This window comes from Gymnoscopelus microlampas (genome assembly GCF_963454915.1).
Source record: "Gymnoscopelus microlampas genome assembly, chromosome: 9".
Lineage (NCBI taxonomy): Eukaryota > Metazoa > Chordata > Actinopteri > Myctophiformes > Myctophidae > Gymnoscopelus > Gymnoscopelus microlampas.
The window spans coordinates 592,663-611,284 of record NC_139946.1 but is presented as its reverse complement, the minus strand read 5'-3'; the positions used below and the strand labels follow the sequence as shown (position 1 = coordinate 611,284).

The 18,622-nt window shown below is 42.3% G+C and overlaps 1 protein-coding gene across 7 annotated transcripts in view; it reads left to right on the top strand.

Moving 5' to 3' along the window:
• Window positions 1-16,803, top strand: part of szt2 (SZT2 subunit of KICSTOR complex) — a 197,013-nt gene extending 180,210 nt beyond the window's left edge. For all 7 annotated transcript variants that reach the window (XM_084065742.1, XM_084065743.1, XM_084065745.1 and 4 more), the window contains 5 exons: window positions 1,375-1,702; window positions 3,911-4,114; window positions 11,721-11,831; window positions 12,130-12,198; window positions 12,944-16,803. In XM_084065742.1, the coding sequence (XP_083921868.1) occupies window positions 1,375-1,702; window positions 3,911-4,114; window positions 11,721-11,831; window positions 12,130-12,198; window positions 12,944-13,087 (856 nt within the window). In that variant the 3' untranslated portion in view covers window positions 13,088-16,803. The remainder of the gene's footprint in view (window positions 1-1,374; window positions 1,703-3,910; window positions 4,115-11,720; window positions 11,832-12,129; window positions 12,199-12,943) is intronic.
• Window positions 16,804-18,622: the final 1,819 nt, after the last annotated feature.

The window sequence follows — 18,622 nt, the reverse complement described above, 5'->3', positions numbered from 1 at the left end:
TCGCTGGTTTGATCCCTGTCCCCAACAATGCATTGAGGTGATCATTATTTGGAATTCTTACTTTGTTACAAACATACTCCTGGTAGCCTGTCTGTCTGTCTGTCTGTCTGTCTGCCTCTCTCTCACTCTGTCACTGTCTGTCTGTCTGTCTGTTTGCCTCTCTCTCTCTGTGTCTGTCTGAGAAACCGGCCTCTGTTACCCGGCCCCTCGCACCGGCCACATCATGTACCGTAACAGCAAGCCTGCCCCCAGCACTGTGAGAGAGTATGTCTGACTCCATGGAACCACTGTACTCTGTTTTATCCAATACATTGACTTGAGGAACATTATCTGACTGGAACTTTCGACTTCATGTTTCACAGTATTTGAACATTTACCAGATAATGGCGTTGTCCGGCAGCCGTGCATGGTTTGGTGATTTGCAGACAACAGTGTCCAAGGACACTGGGTGTCTGTGACCGGGCCGCATGTAAAGAACTTAAGTACAAAGTCTGTGACTTTCTTTTTTATAGATGTTTTGTATAGTCAACTAAATTGATTAGTCTTATTAGCCACCTACACCTGTATTATACTTTGTTGTGCAAGGTGGCGTACACATATTGTGAAAATAGCCGATCAGCATTCTGCTTCTACAGGCCGATGGCGTGGAATAAACTCCCATTACACCTACGACAGGCAGTCTCTGTGGATAGCTTTAAAGCACATCTCAAGACCTATTTCTTCATTCTTGCTTTAACTTGATTTTTAATTATCTCTGTTGTTATTCACATGTCCTCACTGTTTTCCCCGATTCACTGGCTTTTTTGCTATTATTTTAATGTTGTTTTATGCTTTTGATTTCTTTTTTCCCTTATCGTTAAATTATTTGTACTTTTTCTGTAATTGTATTCTTGCTCTGTGAAGCACTTTGAGCTGCATTTCATGTCATGAAAGGTGCTATACAAATAAAGTTTATTATTATTATTATTAAGCGCTGACACGCTTTACCATTGAGCTAATAGAGGCTGCCTGCTAACCTGACTCCGCCAGATGGGGGCGGTATTGACTTCACAAGTAGTCTGTGAAACAAATGTGACGCAGGCTTCTTCCTTCTGGCGGAGTCAGGTTAGCTGCCTGCTTGCTCAGGGGATAAATTGTATCTTGACCCTCAGGTAAAAGTGTGTGTCAGATCCTGTGTCTAGGTGAGACATGACCTTTGACACAATCTAAATGTCTCAATAGAAGAGCAGGGAGACAAAATACAACCACCCCAATTGTACACGTTATATTGCATTAACATACTCTACCGTACATATTGGACAAAATGAAATGTTACTCTTAAAAAAAAAATGTACATACTGAGGCTTTAAGTACTTCTTCCTCCACTGTGTTAAGGTTGCGCTACTACGTGATCATGACCAGCCAGAGGGAGCTGTTCCCTCGCCTGACGGCAGACATGCGGCGCTTCAAGAAACTCCCCCAGATCCACCGCGAGCCCGGCGGCGGTGAGGCAGGGTCCGGGAGGATCCCCCCAGAGCGGGGGGCGGAGCCGGGCGGGGGGCCGCACGACCCCGAGCAGCTGGACCTGTGGGAGGAGCCGTCGCCCATGGCGACCTCGCCCGTCCCCAGCGACGGAAACGAGTTCTACCCCCTGGTGGGGCGCGGAGCGGAGGGCCAGGGTCTGCTGTACCCCTCCCCTCTGTTCCCCCTGCTCAATAACGAGGTAACATCTACCAGCAGCGAGTGCATTTAACCCATTAACACCGGGAACGCATCTGTGTCATTTTAAGATTTTTTGGCTATTCAAAAATAGCAGATCTACAAGCACCGAGTGCCGCGCTATTACTGTATATATATATATATATATATATATATATATATATATATATATATATATATATATGAGCTTATATATATTTCCTTAAAGCGAACATTTGTAACTCACATCTTTGCTTCTGGGGGGTCCCTGGAACAACATATTTTACAAATGTTTGCTTTAAAAAATATATATATATTCAAAGATTTGCAAAATGTTCAATTTTTTTCTCATAGCTCATAGCAGCCACTATGAGCTTGTAGATCTGCTATTTTCTAATAGTCAAAGACATCTAAAATGACAGATGTGTTCCCTGATTGAATGGGTTAAACAACTATTGCCAGCTTACAACAGTTGACAGCTTTAGTGACTGTACATTTGTACACTGACAGATAGAGGTCTTCACGGGTAAAATATAAAGACCCGTACCCAAATGGACCCGTGAAAATATTACCCGAAACCGAATGGACCCGGGCCATTGTTCGAAATCTGAGTTACGGACCCGAACAGCACCGAGAGCTGTCCGTATAGAACCGTGACATACAAGAACCGAACCCGTACATAACCCGAGGCCCCGAAATACCCAAACGCAAAATTGTTTGCCAACGTCATTACTAGTTGTAGTTGTCCAGCATTAAATAAGACTTTTCATACTTTCTTACCTAAATGTATAGCCTCCATGATTATGATGTATAATCCCAGTCAATGCTCATTGGACAGCTATACAAAAATAAATCCATGTTCTAGATGTGTGTAATCCTTCTTCATTGCCAACTATAATCCACGTTAATTTTTCATTAGTTATCATACGTCTAAAATGTATAAACCTTTGAAAATAGCAGATCTTGTGCGCGTAGATCTGCTAATTTCAAATAGCCAAAGTTTAAATAGGGCTGAAGTAGTTAATTTATGTTTTTTTATAATAATCAAAATGTACAAAGTAAATAAAGTTTTCAAACAGAGGAAAAGGAGAAAAAAGGGGAGAAATGTTTAGAAAAATGAAGGGAACGGAACCAATTCTAACACAGCTTCATGTACAATCCTGTTGCAAGCTATTATGTATCCGCATATTTAAAAAAAGCACTGAAATGTTAAAACTAGAGTTTCTAAGAAGTGGAAGTATGGATCCCAAGGTCACCTGTTCGATCCCCGCGTCGACAGAGAGTAACCTGACCCTGACAAGTGCTCATTGGATGGGAGTCTCCAGACTGTTATGGACCGGCTCTAGGCCACGACAAATAAGGGGAAACAGGAAAGAGTTTAACTGAAAATGAGTGATTTTATTTACAAAAATATAACAATGATAACAATAAAGCAGGCATACTGCCAAACAATGCAAACATGAGTGAAACACAAATGCTCTCTGTGTGACCATGCCCCATTGTTCCAGCAGTGTGGCCCAGGTGGAAGGAAGAGAAAGAACTGTGGAAGGGCAGGTCTTTTATACTCTGTGGGAGACAGTGGTCACTTCCCCTGATAGGCTCTATATGCACAGCAGCCATATTGGAAAGAAATTGGGCCCCTTCCTTACTTCTCCTTAACAAGTGTTACCAATGATACTACTGAAGGCTCTGTTCCATTTAGTGGAGGGTTCTCAACGTGTTTGATTTCAAGGACCCCCATAGAGTGTACAAATGGAACCAAATGGACCATTTGGTTCCATTTGTTCACGCTCAGAGTTACAAACCCGAAAATGGCCATTTGGAACCCCCTCAAGGAACCATGAGGGTCCCTGGACCACACTTTGAGACCCACTGGTATAGCAGAGTGTTTCCAGTGAGCCAATGTGCGCAATATCAGCACCCTGACTCTGTTTGACCAGAATGGAACAGAGCCTTCATTAGTGTCATTGGTAACACCTGTGAAGGAAGTAAGGAAGAGGCCCAATTACTTTCCAATATGGTGGCTGTGCATAGAGCCTTTTGCCTCCAACTCCATCCTCCAACTAGCACAGCAACAGAGAAGAGTTGTAAAGCATAGCCCTGGAAGAGTGCCATTTGTGACTCACCTGTTAGAGTGAGTCACAAATGGAGGATTGATTGGCACTTGGCCTGACTACGCTTTTCAGACGTGAGATTTGTCATTGTGCGTTATTTTTTCTTGAATCCCTGACAGGTGGCGTCGGCCCAGAGGCAGATCCAGAGCAGCGTGGAGCAGGCCATGGGTCACTGTCGCCGGGACAATCTGTGGAGGAGGCTGTTCCACGGGGAGCACCTGGCTCTGGACAAGCTGAAGCTAAGCAAGCTGACCTTCAGCGAGCTGGAGGAGCTGCTGGAGGCCGTGCAGAGCCGCTCCGTAGGGGAGATAGACCCCCAGCTGGTACGCATACCCTGTAAACCACTGTTTCCCAATTCCTATGGGTCGCGTTTATGTAAAAAAAAAAATATATAATATAATATATAATATATAATATATAATTATATATACATATATATATATATATATATATATATATATATATATACACACATTATATATAAGTTATCATCAATTAAAAAAATGTTTCAAAAGTATTTCATAAATAACAAGTAAATAGTAAAAAAGAAACCTAATAATTTCCATAAATAAATATATATATATTTCTTAAGAAGTAGTGAAAATAGCAGATCTACAAGCTCACAATGCGGCGCAAAGCGACATGTCGTGAGCTTGTCGATGTGCTATTTTCACTAGTTTGGGTCCTGGGCAAACATCTAATTTCTCTTTTGGGTCTCGAGCTAAAACGTTTGGGAACCACTGCTGTAAACCATGTCCTAACATCTAACACACACTGCAAACCAGGGTTTCTCAAAGTGGGTGCTGTGGTCAAGTCTGTGGTCAAGTCCAGGGTTGCCACAGAATACCTTGATAATATTTGACTTTGAAAAGAAAAAATCACACCCTGTGTGAAGTGAGTGGTGCCTTTGATGAGCCCCGTATTGATGTTGTCATCAATGTTTGTGGACATACATACATACATACATACATACATACATACATACATATATACATACATACATACATACATACATACATACATACATACGGACACACGGACACACGGACAAAGCCAGATGTAGGAGTGGTTGCCTTCGGCACCACTCAAAAATCACACCCAGTGTGAAGAGAGTGGTGCCTTTGAAAGTGTAACTGGTTGCATCCTTGTGTTGCAATCAGCAACAGTATGTTGTCACGTGAAACGTGACAACATATTGTCACGTGTCACGTGAAGCTTGACCAATCAGCCGTGCTCAAACATACGGACAGACGGACGGACATACGGACACACGGACAAAGTCAAATGTAGGAGTGGTTGGCACCACTCAAAAAAGGGGGCATTTTTTTCCACCAAAACTCTTAACCGTAAATAGCATATCTACAAGCCCACGTGTTGAGCTTGTAGATTGACTATATTTGGTGAATGTTCCCCCCAGAATAGGGATGCTGGGGTTCAAGTGGTTCTTGGTGTAGTTCACCCAAAAAGATCACTTATTTTCTATCAATTTCACACCCCATGAAGCCTTGAATTCATGGAGATGTTTTTGTTTTTGTCGAATTCTTAAGCCAATAATGTGATGACGGGCAGAGTGTCCAGTAGGAGACTTGCGGAGTCTCCTACTGGGTCTCCTATTGACTGATGACCCGGTCATCAAATTATTGTCTCAGGAATGCGACAAAAACAAAATAATCTCCATGAATTCAATGCTTCATGCGGTGTGACTACTCCTTTAAACGTCAAAGTATAAAGTTATTTTCAATCTGTCCTAAATGGAAACTGACATCCTCTCATGTTATCCTCTTGACACACTGTATTTTAGCGGGAAATATTGACATATTTTCAGTGCCGTAATATGACATGAACGTAAGGTTTTATATAGTAATAACAATATAATACAGGGGTACCCTGAGCAAGAAAAGCTTGTTAACCACTGCTGTAAACTCAGCAGTGGTGTTCTAACACACACACACACACACACACACACACACACACACACACACACACACACACACACACACACACACACACACACACACACACACACACACACACACACACACACACACACACATTTAATATATTTATTTATGTTCACATTTTACAAGAGAAATTCTTGAACACAAATAGTGGTAGATGCACATACAAGCTCAGAATCTCATTGACATGTCTGATCTGTCTATGGATATAGGAAGCAGCGTCTCCTCCATATGTGGCGGCTGCCTATTATCACAGATATCGTGCAGAATTTTGCTAATGCTTTAGCTTTTGGCTTTGGAATTCCTGCCATCTGCAAACCCCTTACAACTTGTCTGTGGACGTTGCCAAGGCTTCCAAATATAAACACAAGTAGTTTGCACCTGTACCCAAGTTGTTCAATCTCATTTCTGAGAGGTTGGTATTTTAAAACCTTGGCAAGGAATGTCTCCTCCAGACTATAGTCAAACGTACAGCCTACTTCTAAGATGGTGACATCTCTGCTTTCTTCGTCAACAACAACAACATCTGGTGTATTAGCTGTCACATTTGAAAAGATCTCAGTTTCGTTATTGCATAGTATGAACATGTCAGATGAAACCCTTGTGTGAGTATAAACTTCAACAGAACAAGGTGGGATGTATAGAAGCATGTCCTTAACCAGTAAGTCAACAATCCTGTCATGTCTGGAAATATACATTCCTTTGTATACATGGCAGCCATTCAGAATATGTGACAGTGACTCTATGGTTGAGGTGTTGTGATGGTGCAGGCAATGAGGAGAAAATGTATTGGGGTACCACAGAGAGAGATTGAGTCTGGTTGGGAGGACCTGTAATCTAGCTTTAACTGCAAATGTAAGAATATCCTCATTAACTGCGTAGTTCTTGTATATTGTATGGGAAACTGTATGATCTCCCTGTAACTCTAAACCATTCCCTGTAACTTTAAACCAGTCCAGTGTTGTTGCTGCCTCTGTTGTTGCAGCCCTACCAGGTACCTGCGTGTGTTGGCTGGTGATACATGATGTTGAGTATCATTAATAGTTACTCTTACTGAAACTGTACAGTCAGATATAACGTCCTCAGACACGATTACAGTGTCTGAGTCAGACTTCACCCAGTCCAGGGACACTCCAGTTCGCTCGCAAAGGTCATTGAGGTCGGGCCAGTCCGACGAGACCCCAAACCCAGCAGAGTGAGAGTCCATCTTGCCGTTGGGCTTCCTTCTGAAGCCTAGGAAGCTCGGATCATCTTCTCCTACCAGGGGAACCTTTCGCCGTTTCATATCGAGGAACAGCGAAGAGCGTGCAAGTTCCCTGACAGTGTGGTCAGCCTGGTGGCGTTATAGATCCACTCCACGCTTGGAACACCTAGACCTCCCTCCTGTTTCGACTGAAAAATAATGTCTCTGGTGGTGTGTGTATTTAGTCCGAACCACTTCCTCACCACGGAAACCACCTTGTTGTCCAGTTCTCGCAGTGTTTTGACCATAAGGTGGATGTTGGAGAAAAGATGTTGGATTCTCGACAAGGCCACCTGTCTGATGGCCTCCAACTTCATGAGCAGTGGGAGAGGTGAGGCGTCGATCAGATCCAGTCTGGTGGTGAATTCTGTGACCATATACTCCACCTGCTCCTTCCATTCACCTGCGACATTGAACTTGTGCCCGAGGTAGGTGTACGTCTCGTGCAGATCGTACACACGGATTGGTACCGAGTTAATGGTGAACTCGGGATTTCTGTCTGTTTTGGACTTATACCAGCGGTTCCCGCCACTCCTTCTCTGGTACAGAACTGCACATTTAGATTGTTTTATCTCCAGACCGGACCAGTCCAGGACTGTGTCAGTTCTGGAGAGCATGTTCTCAATAACGCTCACCTCCCGAGAGGCCAGCTGCACATCATCTGCGTAGCCTTGTATGGGGTTGGGGGAAATCACATTAGGTGGGGCACAGTCACACAGCCACCTAATCCACTGGTTGATGGCGAGGACAAAATTGATGGCACTCCACGGACATCCGGTTTTAATGCCCACCTGGAGGGGGACGGGGTCTGTAAGTTGTTTCCCACAGATTACCTGAATGAAGGAAGAGCTGTAAACATCCTTGATAATGTCAATAAACACCTGAGGTAGCTGGATTTCCTCAAGGGCGTGAATCATGACATTGTGGGTCAGGGTCCCAAAAGCGTCCCTGAAGTCCAGGAAGACAGAGTAGAATTTGCAGGATTCATGTTTGAAGTCATCGATCCCCGTTTTCAGACAAAACACGTGTTCATTCATGCCCTGTCTATTAATGTACGCTTTCTGCTTGGGTGACAGGATGTTATTGTCTACTAGCCAGGGCAATACACGGGACAGGATACACTTCATGAACACTTTATAGGTGATCGGTAGGAGAGAGATATCTCTCCAGGTGGATGGATCATCTGGTATGTTATCTTTTTTGGGGATGCGATGAATCGTCGCTCCTTTCCAGGACTCAGGGACTTTTTTATTTTCCAGGCAGACATTAAATATAGATGTTAATATTTCACATGTCCGTGGAGTCTTAAGGCTTTCATAACTAACACCATCTATGCCACATGCCTTGTTGTTGGGTAGGCTGCATATGACAGTGTTTACTTCAGCCTGTGTGAAGTGTGAGGTGTCTGGGAAGTCTCTAGGTTGAATTGGTGGCAGGCTACTCCAGGGTGTTAATGGGAGGGGATCACTGATTAAAGTTCGGCTTTGACATTTATTTTCATAGTGGCGCTTCACGGCTGTGATGTCACTGGGACAGGGGGGGGTGTCCGGGTATTCACTGTTGTTTAATATTATTTGGATCGCCTCTGATCTTCTATGCTGCCACAGAAAAGCAAGCTTAGTCCTGCTCACCTTTTTACTGCGGCGCTCCTGCGCTCTAATGCAGAGCTGGGGCTGTACTGTATTTTGAATGAAACACAGTTGTCCCTCGATCCAAACAGCAGCGGTGGATGACGTCATCGGCTCTGGGAGTGGCTGGTACAGAGGAAACTTTTTCAGTATCCGCGTTACATACTTCAGAAACGGGATTCCGAGCTGTTTTCCTCTTGAACTCACCGTTGTAAAAACGCCGTTCTTAAAGAATACTCCGTACAGTATCTTGATCAGACGTATCCACTAGTGTTTAACACCGGGATTCCCGGGATGCGGGAATCCCGGGATGCGGGAATCCCGGGAATTCGGGGTTATTTACCATCCCGGGAATTCACTTCGGTTCCCGGGCTTCCCGTTGTTTTTTTTTTCTTGTTAGAAATGAATACTAATTAGTAGAAAGGCCTATCTACAGCGCGGAGGAATTACTATTATAATTAGACTAGTTACTTGCCGCGTTGCCGACCAGGGCAGGGTCCCATCGTCCCGTTGTGAACCAGTATGGGACGCACTGAATGTAACAGTAATGAACTAAATAAAACACAAGTGGCCGTGATGCCCCCTGCCCTGCCTGCCCTGCGCACGCTGATTTCACCGTTTCCTCTGCTGTCATGTCAATACGATAGACACCAGTTGACTATTAGTTGAGATTCAACATCAAGTGAAACGATGCATAAACAGTGGCTAGGTTTGATTTCGAGCCTATATTCCAGCTTAAAATGCGCGCAAGCCAAGCAATGCTTTTGATAGAGAGAGAGAGAGAGAGAGAGAGAGAGAGAGAGAGAGAGAGAGAGAGAGAGAGAGAGAGAGAGAGAGAGAGAGAGAGAGAGAGAGAGAGAGAGAGAGAGAGAGAGAGAGAGAGAGAGTATTAGACCGATGTGGTCCGATTTTTTTTATCATCATTAATGTAGCCTACCCTACCTACACTTGCATTTTAGAACATTCAATCTACCATTTTACTAGAACTACCCAGTAGAACAAATTAACTGCAACAGCTGTCAGTCTGTCTCATTGATTGTCAGTGGCAGCGCATGCATGCACATCAAAATCACACTACAAAACCCGACATTTGATCAACAACAAAATATACATTAATACATTTGACAACATACAGCCAACATCCTAAAATGGAGTCTTAATATCCAGCAAGTAGCCTAATATAAATGAATAACTGCGAACAAATTACAAATTTAGGCTATCAAATCAATATCCTACAAAAGTAGAGATAAGCTGTGACCTCACCTGCGCTCTGATGGACAATACATACATAATCCTTTTGCAAATTCTCTTGTCAATAATGATACAAATGGAACGTTTATTTCAGCAGCTAGAGTTTGACATTGTTTGAGTGCGTTTTGGCTGCACAGCGCAGCTCCTCGTTTAAGTTAATTGTCTTCACCCGTTGCTGTGCAACAGGGCAGATCTCCGCCAGGGCACTGTATTATATTTATATATTATATTTATATGATTTAAAAAATCAACTTAAGTCATTATTAGTGCAAGTTTATAGGTGGACACAATAGGGACATTTGGGCACCTCGATATAAAATTGGCTATTTAAGTATCTATATATAAATGCATTTTAGAGGGCACTTTTTTTTTTTTTACCCTTTAACGGGAATTCCCGGGAAGCCCGGGAAAAGGTCTGAAAATTCCCGGGAATTAAAATTAGATATTTCCCGGAAAATGTTAAACCCTAGTATCCACTCTCCCGGGTCTCCAGAACACGCGAAACGCTTCTCTTGCCGTGGCCTGGTGTTGAGTCCGGCTCTGAAGGCTCTCTCGCTGTCCTGGAAGGCTGCCCATAGCTGCGGAGACAGCGGGTGCTGGTACGCAGAGTAGTCCGTGACAGGAGGCAACACGCCCGGCAGGGTTGGGTCGGCATGCTCCGGTAGTCGATAGACTCTCCCACTGAGCAACGCTTGTTTGAAAGCGAGTTTCAGTAGGGCGATCAACAACATGATCAAGACGAGTTTTCCGAACCTATCATGCATCATCTACATTTACGATGGTAGTTACAACGGGTGTGCGTGGGCATATATGTTCATATAAGTCTGTTTATGTTTTTAAGTTGCAAAAAACTAACAAACAAACAAAGCTTCCCCCGCGGGTTACGTGCGGCCAGCCTGACACGCACACACACACACACACACACACACACATACACACACACACACACACACACACACACACACACACACTGTATACCCTGTCCTAACATAACATATTTCAACTGATCTATAACCCCTCCTGTGTAACATCTAACATACACACGTGCATTCCTTATGTGAGATGCAATTCAGTGGAGCCCCGCCCCATGGCAGATTTTTAAGTGAACATTAAGCAACAACAACAAAAAGATACAATTTTGGTCAATTAACATTGAACAAAAATTGGTGCAATATTTGTAAAGTGAAACGTTTTATAGTAATAAAAGCGACTGAGACATAAGTGTAGGTTGTAGTGATGCGCGGGTTGACCCGTAACCCGCGGGACCCGCGGGTCAACCCGCGGCGCGGGTGGGTCGAGTCAGAATTTCGGAGAAAATTCTGCGGGCTGCGGGTGAGCGGGTCACGCGCTCTCACACGCAAAAAAAATAAAAATAATAACATGCTCTTGTTTTGTCTTTATTCCTAATAAGAATAAGAATAATAACAATAAAACAGTTTGAATACACTTGGGGATTATTTTCTAACCATGATTTTACAGAACTAAAAAAAAATCGCGGGTCGCGGGGCGGGTTGAGCCGTAGATTTATATATGGGTTCGCGGGGCGGGTTGAGGCGGGTTGGGTTCCGTCGCGGGTCATGAAAAAACCCGACCCGCGCATCACTAGTAGGTTGGGGGTTTGGGGGGGACAGGGACAAAAAACTATGCATTTTACCTAATGTGACCTAATGTGAATAACCATTAAGCTACACCCCTGGCTTAAAGGATTGAATTAAGTGCATAGTATGTTCATAGTAGAGCAACAATTAAAGTTGTAATTTTCATCATTTGTGCTGCCATGACCACTGACTGGTGATAAATGTGTCTTTTCATCGTAGGACTACTAATAAAGTTGTCATTTTCATTCTAGGACTGTTTCCTGACCATGAGTCCCAGCTGGTATCAAAGTCTGATCAAAGTTCTCCTGACCAGATTCCCTCAGAGCTGCAGACACTTTGATGAGAACTCCATCCAGTATCTGGTTAGAAACATTACCAATAGTCACTTTACAAATAATCAGTGGTGGAAAAAGTACCACATTGTTTTAAGTAAAAGTATCCATACTGCAATGTAGAAATACTCTGTTACAAGTAAAAAAAAGTATTGGTCATGGTCATGATTCACCAGGAGCTTGGATGGCTTGGTTCCAGGCTTAAAATAATTTATATAAATATCTTCGGAAATCTCTAGGGGAAAAACATGGGGGGTTTCTATCTGTGGCACCACAAAATGCCCTCTACAGAGAGGTGGAACTGAAGTATTGTTTTTTTTTTTTCCAGGCGGTCCTGAACCAGAAGTTCACAGACTGCTTTGTTCTGGTCTTTCTGGACTCTCAAGCTGGAAAAACAGTGAGTGTACAGTATGCTTGTGTCCTCAATGTTTTATTATACATGTGTTATTATGTTTGAATGCTGAAGAGAATACTTAATAGATACAGTACCTGCAGTTATTGTCACCCTTGACTATGATGCAGAAAAATAAGACATCAGAAGAATGCTAATCAAACCTGTTTGTTATATTTATTGAAATATGGTGAGTGTCTAACAAGTCAGCTATATAAATGCTGATCATTACTAATTAGCATGGGTTGTGTTTGATTCTCCTTAAGATTATGTTATGTTATTATTTACAGGTGCATGTAAAAAAAAAAGTGAACATTGTGGAAAGAATATGTAAGGAATCTGACACAACTTAATCCAAGAAAACATAATTTCTTGTAAAGAGAAAATTGATATCATTGTGATGATATCAATTTTCATGATGACTTAAGGAAATAATTCATTACAGATTTACTTTTGAGATACTTTGAAATACTGGATGTTTGCTTTTTATGAGCTGTGTGCCGTAATCATCTCGATTAAAAAAAAAGGCTTGACATTTTTCACTTGAGTATGAAAGTCAGACTTCTGAATATTCCATTTGTTTTACATTGACCTGTTCAGGCCTGAATCCTAACTGGTGACATGAAAATAGGTCTGAATCCCAACCCTAATTCATCAATATCCTTGAGCCCGAGTCCTGGTTGCAGACCTATAAGCTGCTCTTGTTTTTTAGTTTTCATTTGGACATTTTCCGATTTTTTTGTCTTTTTAGAGTCTCAAAGTTGTCTTTCGGGAGCCACTGCCTTCACAGCCCCAACCCAGCAACAGCCCTCCGCCCCAGCTGGTGTCCATGTACCACCACCTGGAATCTGTCATCAACACAGCCTGCTACAACCTCTGGACAGGCCTGCTGTAGCACAACCGTCTTCATTTCAACGACCCCCCCCCCCCGTCTGAGATGCATCAGGCATTAATACCATTTATTTTTGTATCCCTTGGACCCTAAATCTACACTGTAACATCCTCAGTGTTTATTTAACTCTGACAGTTAAATGGAACTCGCAGAGTTACTGACCCACAAAGGTCCTTTTGGAACCCTGTATAAAATGGCCAAATATATGTGAAACGGTCAATTCCATTAGAAATGAAACGGACTTGGATCTGGGGTTGAAAAAACAATTCAGAGAAAGAACTCAAAATGACAGATTTTTTTGTTTTAACACCGACTTGAAGGTCTTGTTTGCTAGTAGGCTAAGTGGTGTTGATTTGACCTGCAACGGGTACTCGACTGACACTCTTAAGTTCTACCTCGCTGGGACCCAGTGGAGGAGGGAGGGTTGTCCCTGAAAATGCACCACGGCAGTGTTATTTATGCAAAATGTACGGCATTTACTGAGCCAAAAAAAAAGGTCAATTTATGCTTTGACGATAGGCCGCATTTACGTGTCTCACAATGTTTGGAGCATTTATACTGTCTGCCATTTGCAGACAGCGTCACCATTACAAAATGTAAACAAGGAAATGAATGCAGTCCTGTGTACTATCACAGCTTGTGTCATCTTCCAACCAGTAGTATGCAACATGTTATGAAAGCGTCTGCGGAAATAAATGTTTCCAGAGGTACCCGACACTGTCCACAAAGATCCTCCACAACACCCTGTTTTTGTCGTTTTGACGTCACGATTGTCGTCGGTCGACACTTGTCGCTCAAAGCAAAACAAATTGGCCTTAATGCTGACGAAAATGTGGAGCCAGTGAGATGAGCTGGTGACAATCAGCCAGCTTTCTGTAGCCTTAAAGACTTTGTAGGTTTTATCAAGCAAGTGAGTAATACTTAACTTAAAATACTCTTGACTAATGACCGCGCCACTAGACGAAAATGATCCGTTTTGAGCAGATCGGCCATTGTCGGTGGACGACACATTCATGCAACAAAGTATAAATCAGTGTCTGGGGTTTCCCGATATTAGAAATCTTGGATTTGAATCGCATTTCAGACGTCCTAGTAATGTGGCTCAAATCTGATTCACAGAAATCAGTTTCCATGTGTTTTGGTGCTGTTCAGACTTAAAAAACACACATTTCATGCCAGTCTGGATAGGGCACAAATGGGATTTGGGCTGCCAACCTAAGAGGAGTATTGTGTTTTCTGATGCATTTAGCTTAACCACTTGAACCCATATTCTGGGGGGAACCTTAGCCAAAAATAGCAGATCTACAAGAGCACACTGTGGCACATTGTGAGCTAGTAGATCTGGTATTTTTGGGCGAAGTAATTTGTTGTTCTAAGTGCAGTTCTCTAAGACGACAGGGGTTTAAGTGGTTAATACCTCAAGAACAAGGTTAATTTTGAGTTGTGATGTAAAGCCAGTTGAGAAGCCACTGCCATGCTGTGCTCATGTCTGTTTAGTTATTTGTTGTTGTTTTGGTTTGTGATCTAATTCTCCTCATAGAGTTACAAGCCGCTGACTACTAGCACAAGTCCTCAATGTTTAAAACATTTAAACAATTTGAGTTCAATTAAAGATGATGTGAGTGATATTTTTCTTTTGGTCAAAAGAAAAAAGTGTTTTTGTTAAAAAGTTTAAGCTCTATATTATGATAGAATATAGAGAGATATTGCTATAGAGTGTTTGTTCAGTTACATGTGTCTCCCCGTCTCTCCAGCAATTTAGTAAACAGAAAATAATAATAATAATTAAAATAAAATAAAACATCTAGGGAGAACCTGTTTATTAAGCTCCAATGTTATAGTGTTCCAATTCCAATTTGTGTTCTCCCTTCACCATATTATGAGTTATATCTCCTGATTGAATTAAATTGCTAACCGGGCCTGGACATGTATTTGCTGTTTACTAAAGAGCTGGAGATTTACTGTCTTTAGCAATAATTACTATCAAGTTATAGAGCTATTTAACACTAATTTAACAAAAACATATCACTTAAAATACCGTCTGCTTCAAATAACTTTATTGACATTGTCAATTTGTAGGTGTCCCACCTGACATCAGGGTCTAAATGTCTCAATGGAAGGGTAGGGATTGGTTGTATCCGTTAAAATAAAGTTAGTGGACAATGTTAGCCATATCACACCACCTTCCTAAGGTAAACTTTAGTCTTCAGTGCTTCGGAACTCTTTAACACATTAAGACCGGGAACACGTCTGTGTCATTTCTTTGGCTATTAAAAAATAGCAGATATACAAGCTCATAGTGCCGCGCCGAGTGCCGTGCTACGAGCATGTAGACCTGCAATTTGTTTTGAAAATGTGTGCAAATCTTTTAATATACATATATATATATATATATACACTTTCAACTAAAATCTTTGCTTCTGGGGGGTCCCTGGAACAAAATATTTTGAGATGGGGGTTCCGCGGCCAAATACATATCATTTTGGGTGGTCCTTGACATTTTTGTTTTGTTTATATGTTAGGATTTAGAAGACATTTCATTAATTTTGTAGAATCCCCAGAAGAAAAGATTTGAGTTGAATGTTTGCTTTAAAAAATATATATATATATATTCAAAGATTTGCACACATTTTCACGTTTAAAAAAAATAGCAGATCTACAAGCTCAAGCGCAATGAGCTTGTATATCTGCTATTTTTGAATAGCCAAAGAAATCTTAAAATGACACAGATGCATTCCCGGTCTTAAAGGGTTAAAAGTGTCAAATGCCCCCCCCCCCCCCCATGGTCATATTGTACCTGCAGCCTGGAAGTGCCTTTATTTTTGTTTGCTTTCTCATTTAAATCACAAGACTGTGGAACTGCAACAGACCCCATAACATATCATCTCTGTCAGGTGGGATACATGAATATTGAACCGATTAAAAGTCATATTTAGTCTAAACATCAGCTTGTGACTACATATGAACTACATTGGATCCATTGGATCACAGGTTCTTTATCTTTCCTAAAAAGTACTGGTTTTGGACATACAAGGTTTCCACCTGACATCGATATTAAAGGATTCGTTCACCCAAAAAAAAATACTTATTTTCTATCAATCACACACACACACACACACACACACACCCCATGAAGCCTTGAATTCATGGAGAACATTTAGTTTTTATCGTGTTTCCAAACAAAGTCTCGTACCGAAGACGTTAGTATCTTTCTGCCGGTCATCAAATGATTGGCTCAGGAATGTGACAAAAAAAAAAAACATGAATTCAAGGCTTCATGAGGTGTGTAATTGATAGTCAAGTCATTTTTTGGGTGAACTACTCCTTTAACAGTCTGTTTTCACCAGTTCTATAAGGAACACAACAGTCTGAAGAGATAAATACAGCCTTAAGCCTCACTTGCACTTAGTCGTGCATGTTGTCTCTGAAAATGGCAGATCTGTTTTCCGTGTGAGACACCGACATGCTACTACGTGTAGATCAGGTGTTACTATTGATTTAATTGAAGGAAACCAACATATCCCATTCTTTGTTCATATTTTGATGAAGTAGTACAGTATTTAAGAAATCTATGATTGGGTTTTTGTCGTTTGAATGTTGATGACACTGGATAATATTCTGTAAAAATAGTACTAAACTGTAATCAAACTTACACTGCAATTGTCGTGTATGTTGTGTATATACTGACAGATTTGTATGTATGATGCAAAATGCTTAATGCTAAATAAACCTATGGATGTTAAACATAGTTTTTATTACATGGTAAAGGAGAGGTGTGTGTGTGTGTGTGTGTGTGTGTGTGTGTGTGTGTGTGTGTGTGTGTGTGTGTGTGTGTGTGTGTGTGCGCGCGCATATGTGTGTGTACGTGCGCGACTGCGCGCATATGCATATATATACACATATACATATCGTCGGTGTCCAGCCGGGACCAGCTAACTCCATTTTCAGTTTTTTTTTTTTTCATAAATCAATGCTATTGAACCCCCTTTAAATCTGTGTAAAGTTTTTTTTTATAATAACCTATGAAAAGTATTAAAAAGCGCCTCTGACGAAAACTCCCAACTCTATTGGATCCTCAAACTGTCCGTCAAAAACAAACAACTCCCCCCTCCTCTCATGCTCTCCAATGCTGCATACTATATATACAGGGTTTTTGCCAATTGTCAAATACTAGAAGTTCGGGCCGCTACGCGGCCCGAACGTCTAGCGTGACGCGTCGTTCACTTTGCAGTGCCACCTTACAGGCACCTCACAGTGTGAGAGAGAGTTTTGTGCTCTCCTAAATCCACGGCAGGCTTTGAAAGTACCCACTTCAGAAAGAGGTGACGTGCATCACCTCTCCAATGACCAAAACCCACTATGGAAGCCGTCGAACTGGTGCGATCTGACGGCATCCTAGAATTTATAGGTAGGATGTGATGTCATGCGTGATGTCATGCTGTCGTGAGATTACGTCACACTGGCGTGATGTCAGATTACGTCACACTGGCCACATACAACGTACGTACATACTGACAACCGACATGGCGCAGGATTCAAATTGTATATATATTCGGGCCGCTACGCGGCCCGAACGTCTAGCGTGACGCGTCGTTCACTTTGCAGTGCCACCTTACAGGCACCTCACAGTGTGAGAGAGAGTTTTGTGCTCTCCTAAATCCACGGCAGGCTTTGAAAGTACCCACTTCAGAAAGAGGTGACGTGCATCACCTCTCCAATGACCAAAACCCACTTTGTGATTACTCAGACCTGGTATGGCAGACCTGTGGGGAGTGTGCAGTGGTGTACAATGTGAAAAGATAGTTGAAATCGCAGGAGATGAAGTTAGCAGTTTATTTGTGTAAAGGGTCGTCGGCGTGGGTTGTGTTGAGGATGGAAGCCGTCGAACTGGTGCATCCTACTGCGCGCATATGCATATATATACACATATACATATCGTCGGTGTCCAGCCGGGACCAGCTAACTCCATTTTCATTTTTTTTTTTTTTCATAAATCAATGCTATTGAACCCCCTTTACATCTGTGTAAAGTTTTTTTTTATAATAACCTATGAAAAGTATTAAAAAGCGCCTCTGACGAAAACTCCCAACTCTATTGGATCCTCAAACTGTCCGTCAAAAACAAACAACTCCCCCCTCCTCTCATGCTCTCCACTGCTGCATACTAATTATACAGGGTTTTTGCCAATTGTCAAATACTAGAAGTTCGGGCCGCTACGCGGCCCGAACGTCTAGCGTGACGCGTCGTTCACTTTGCAGTGCCACCTTACAGGCACCTCACAGTGTGAGAGAGAGTTTTGTGCTCTCCTAAATCCACGGCAGGCTTTGAAAGTACCCACTTCAGAAAGAGGTGACGTGCATCACCTCTCCAATGACCAAAACCCACTATGGAAGCCGTCGAACTGGTGCGATCTGACGGCATCCTAGAATTTATAGGTAGGATGTGATGTCATGCGTGATGTCATGCTGTCGTGAGATTACGTCACACTGGCGTGATGTCAGATTACGTCACACTGGCCACATACAACGTACGTACATA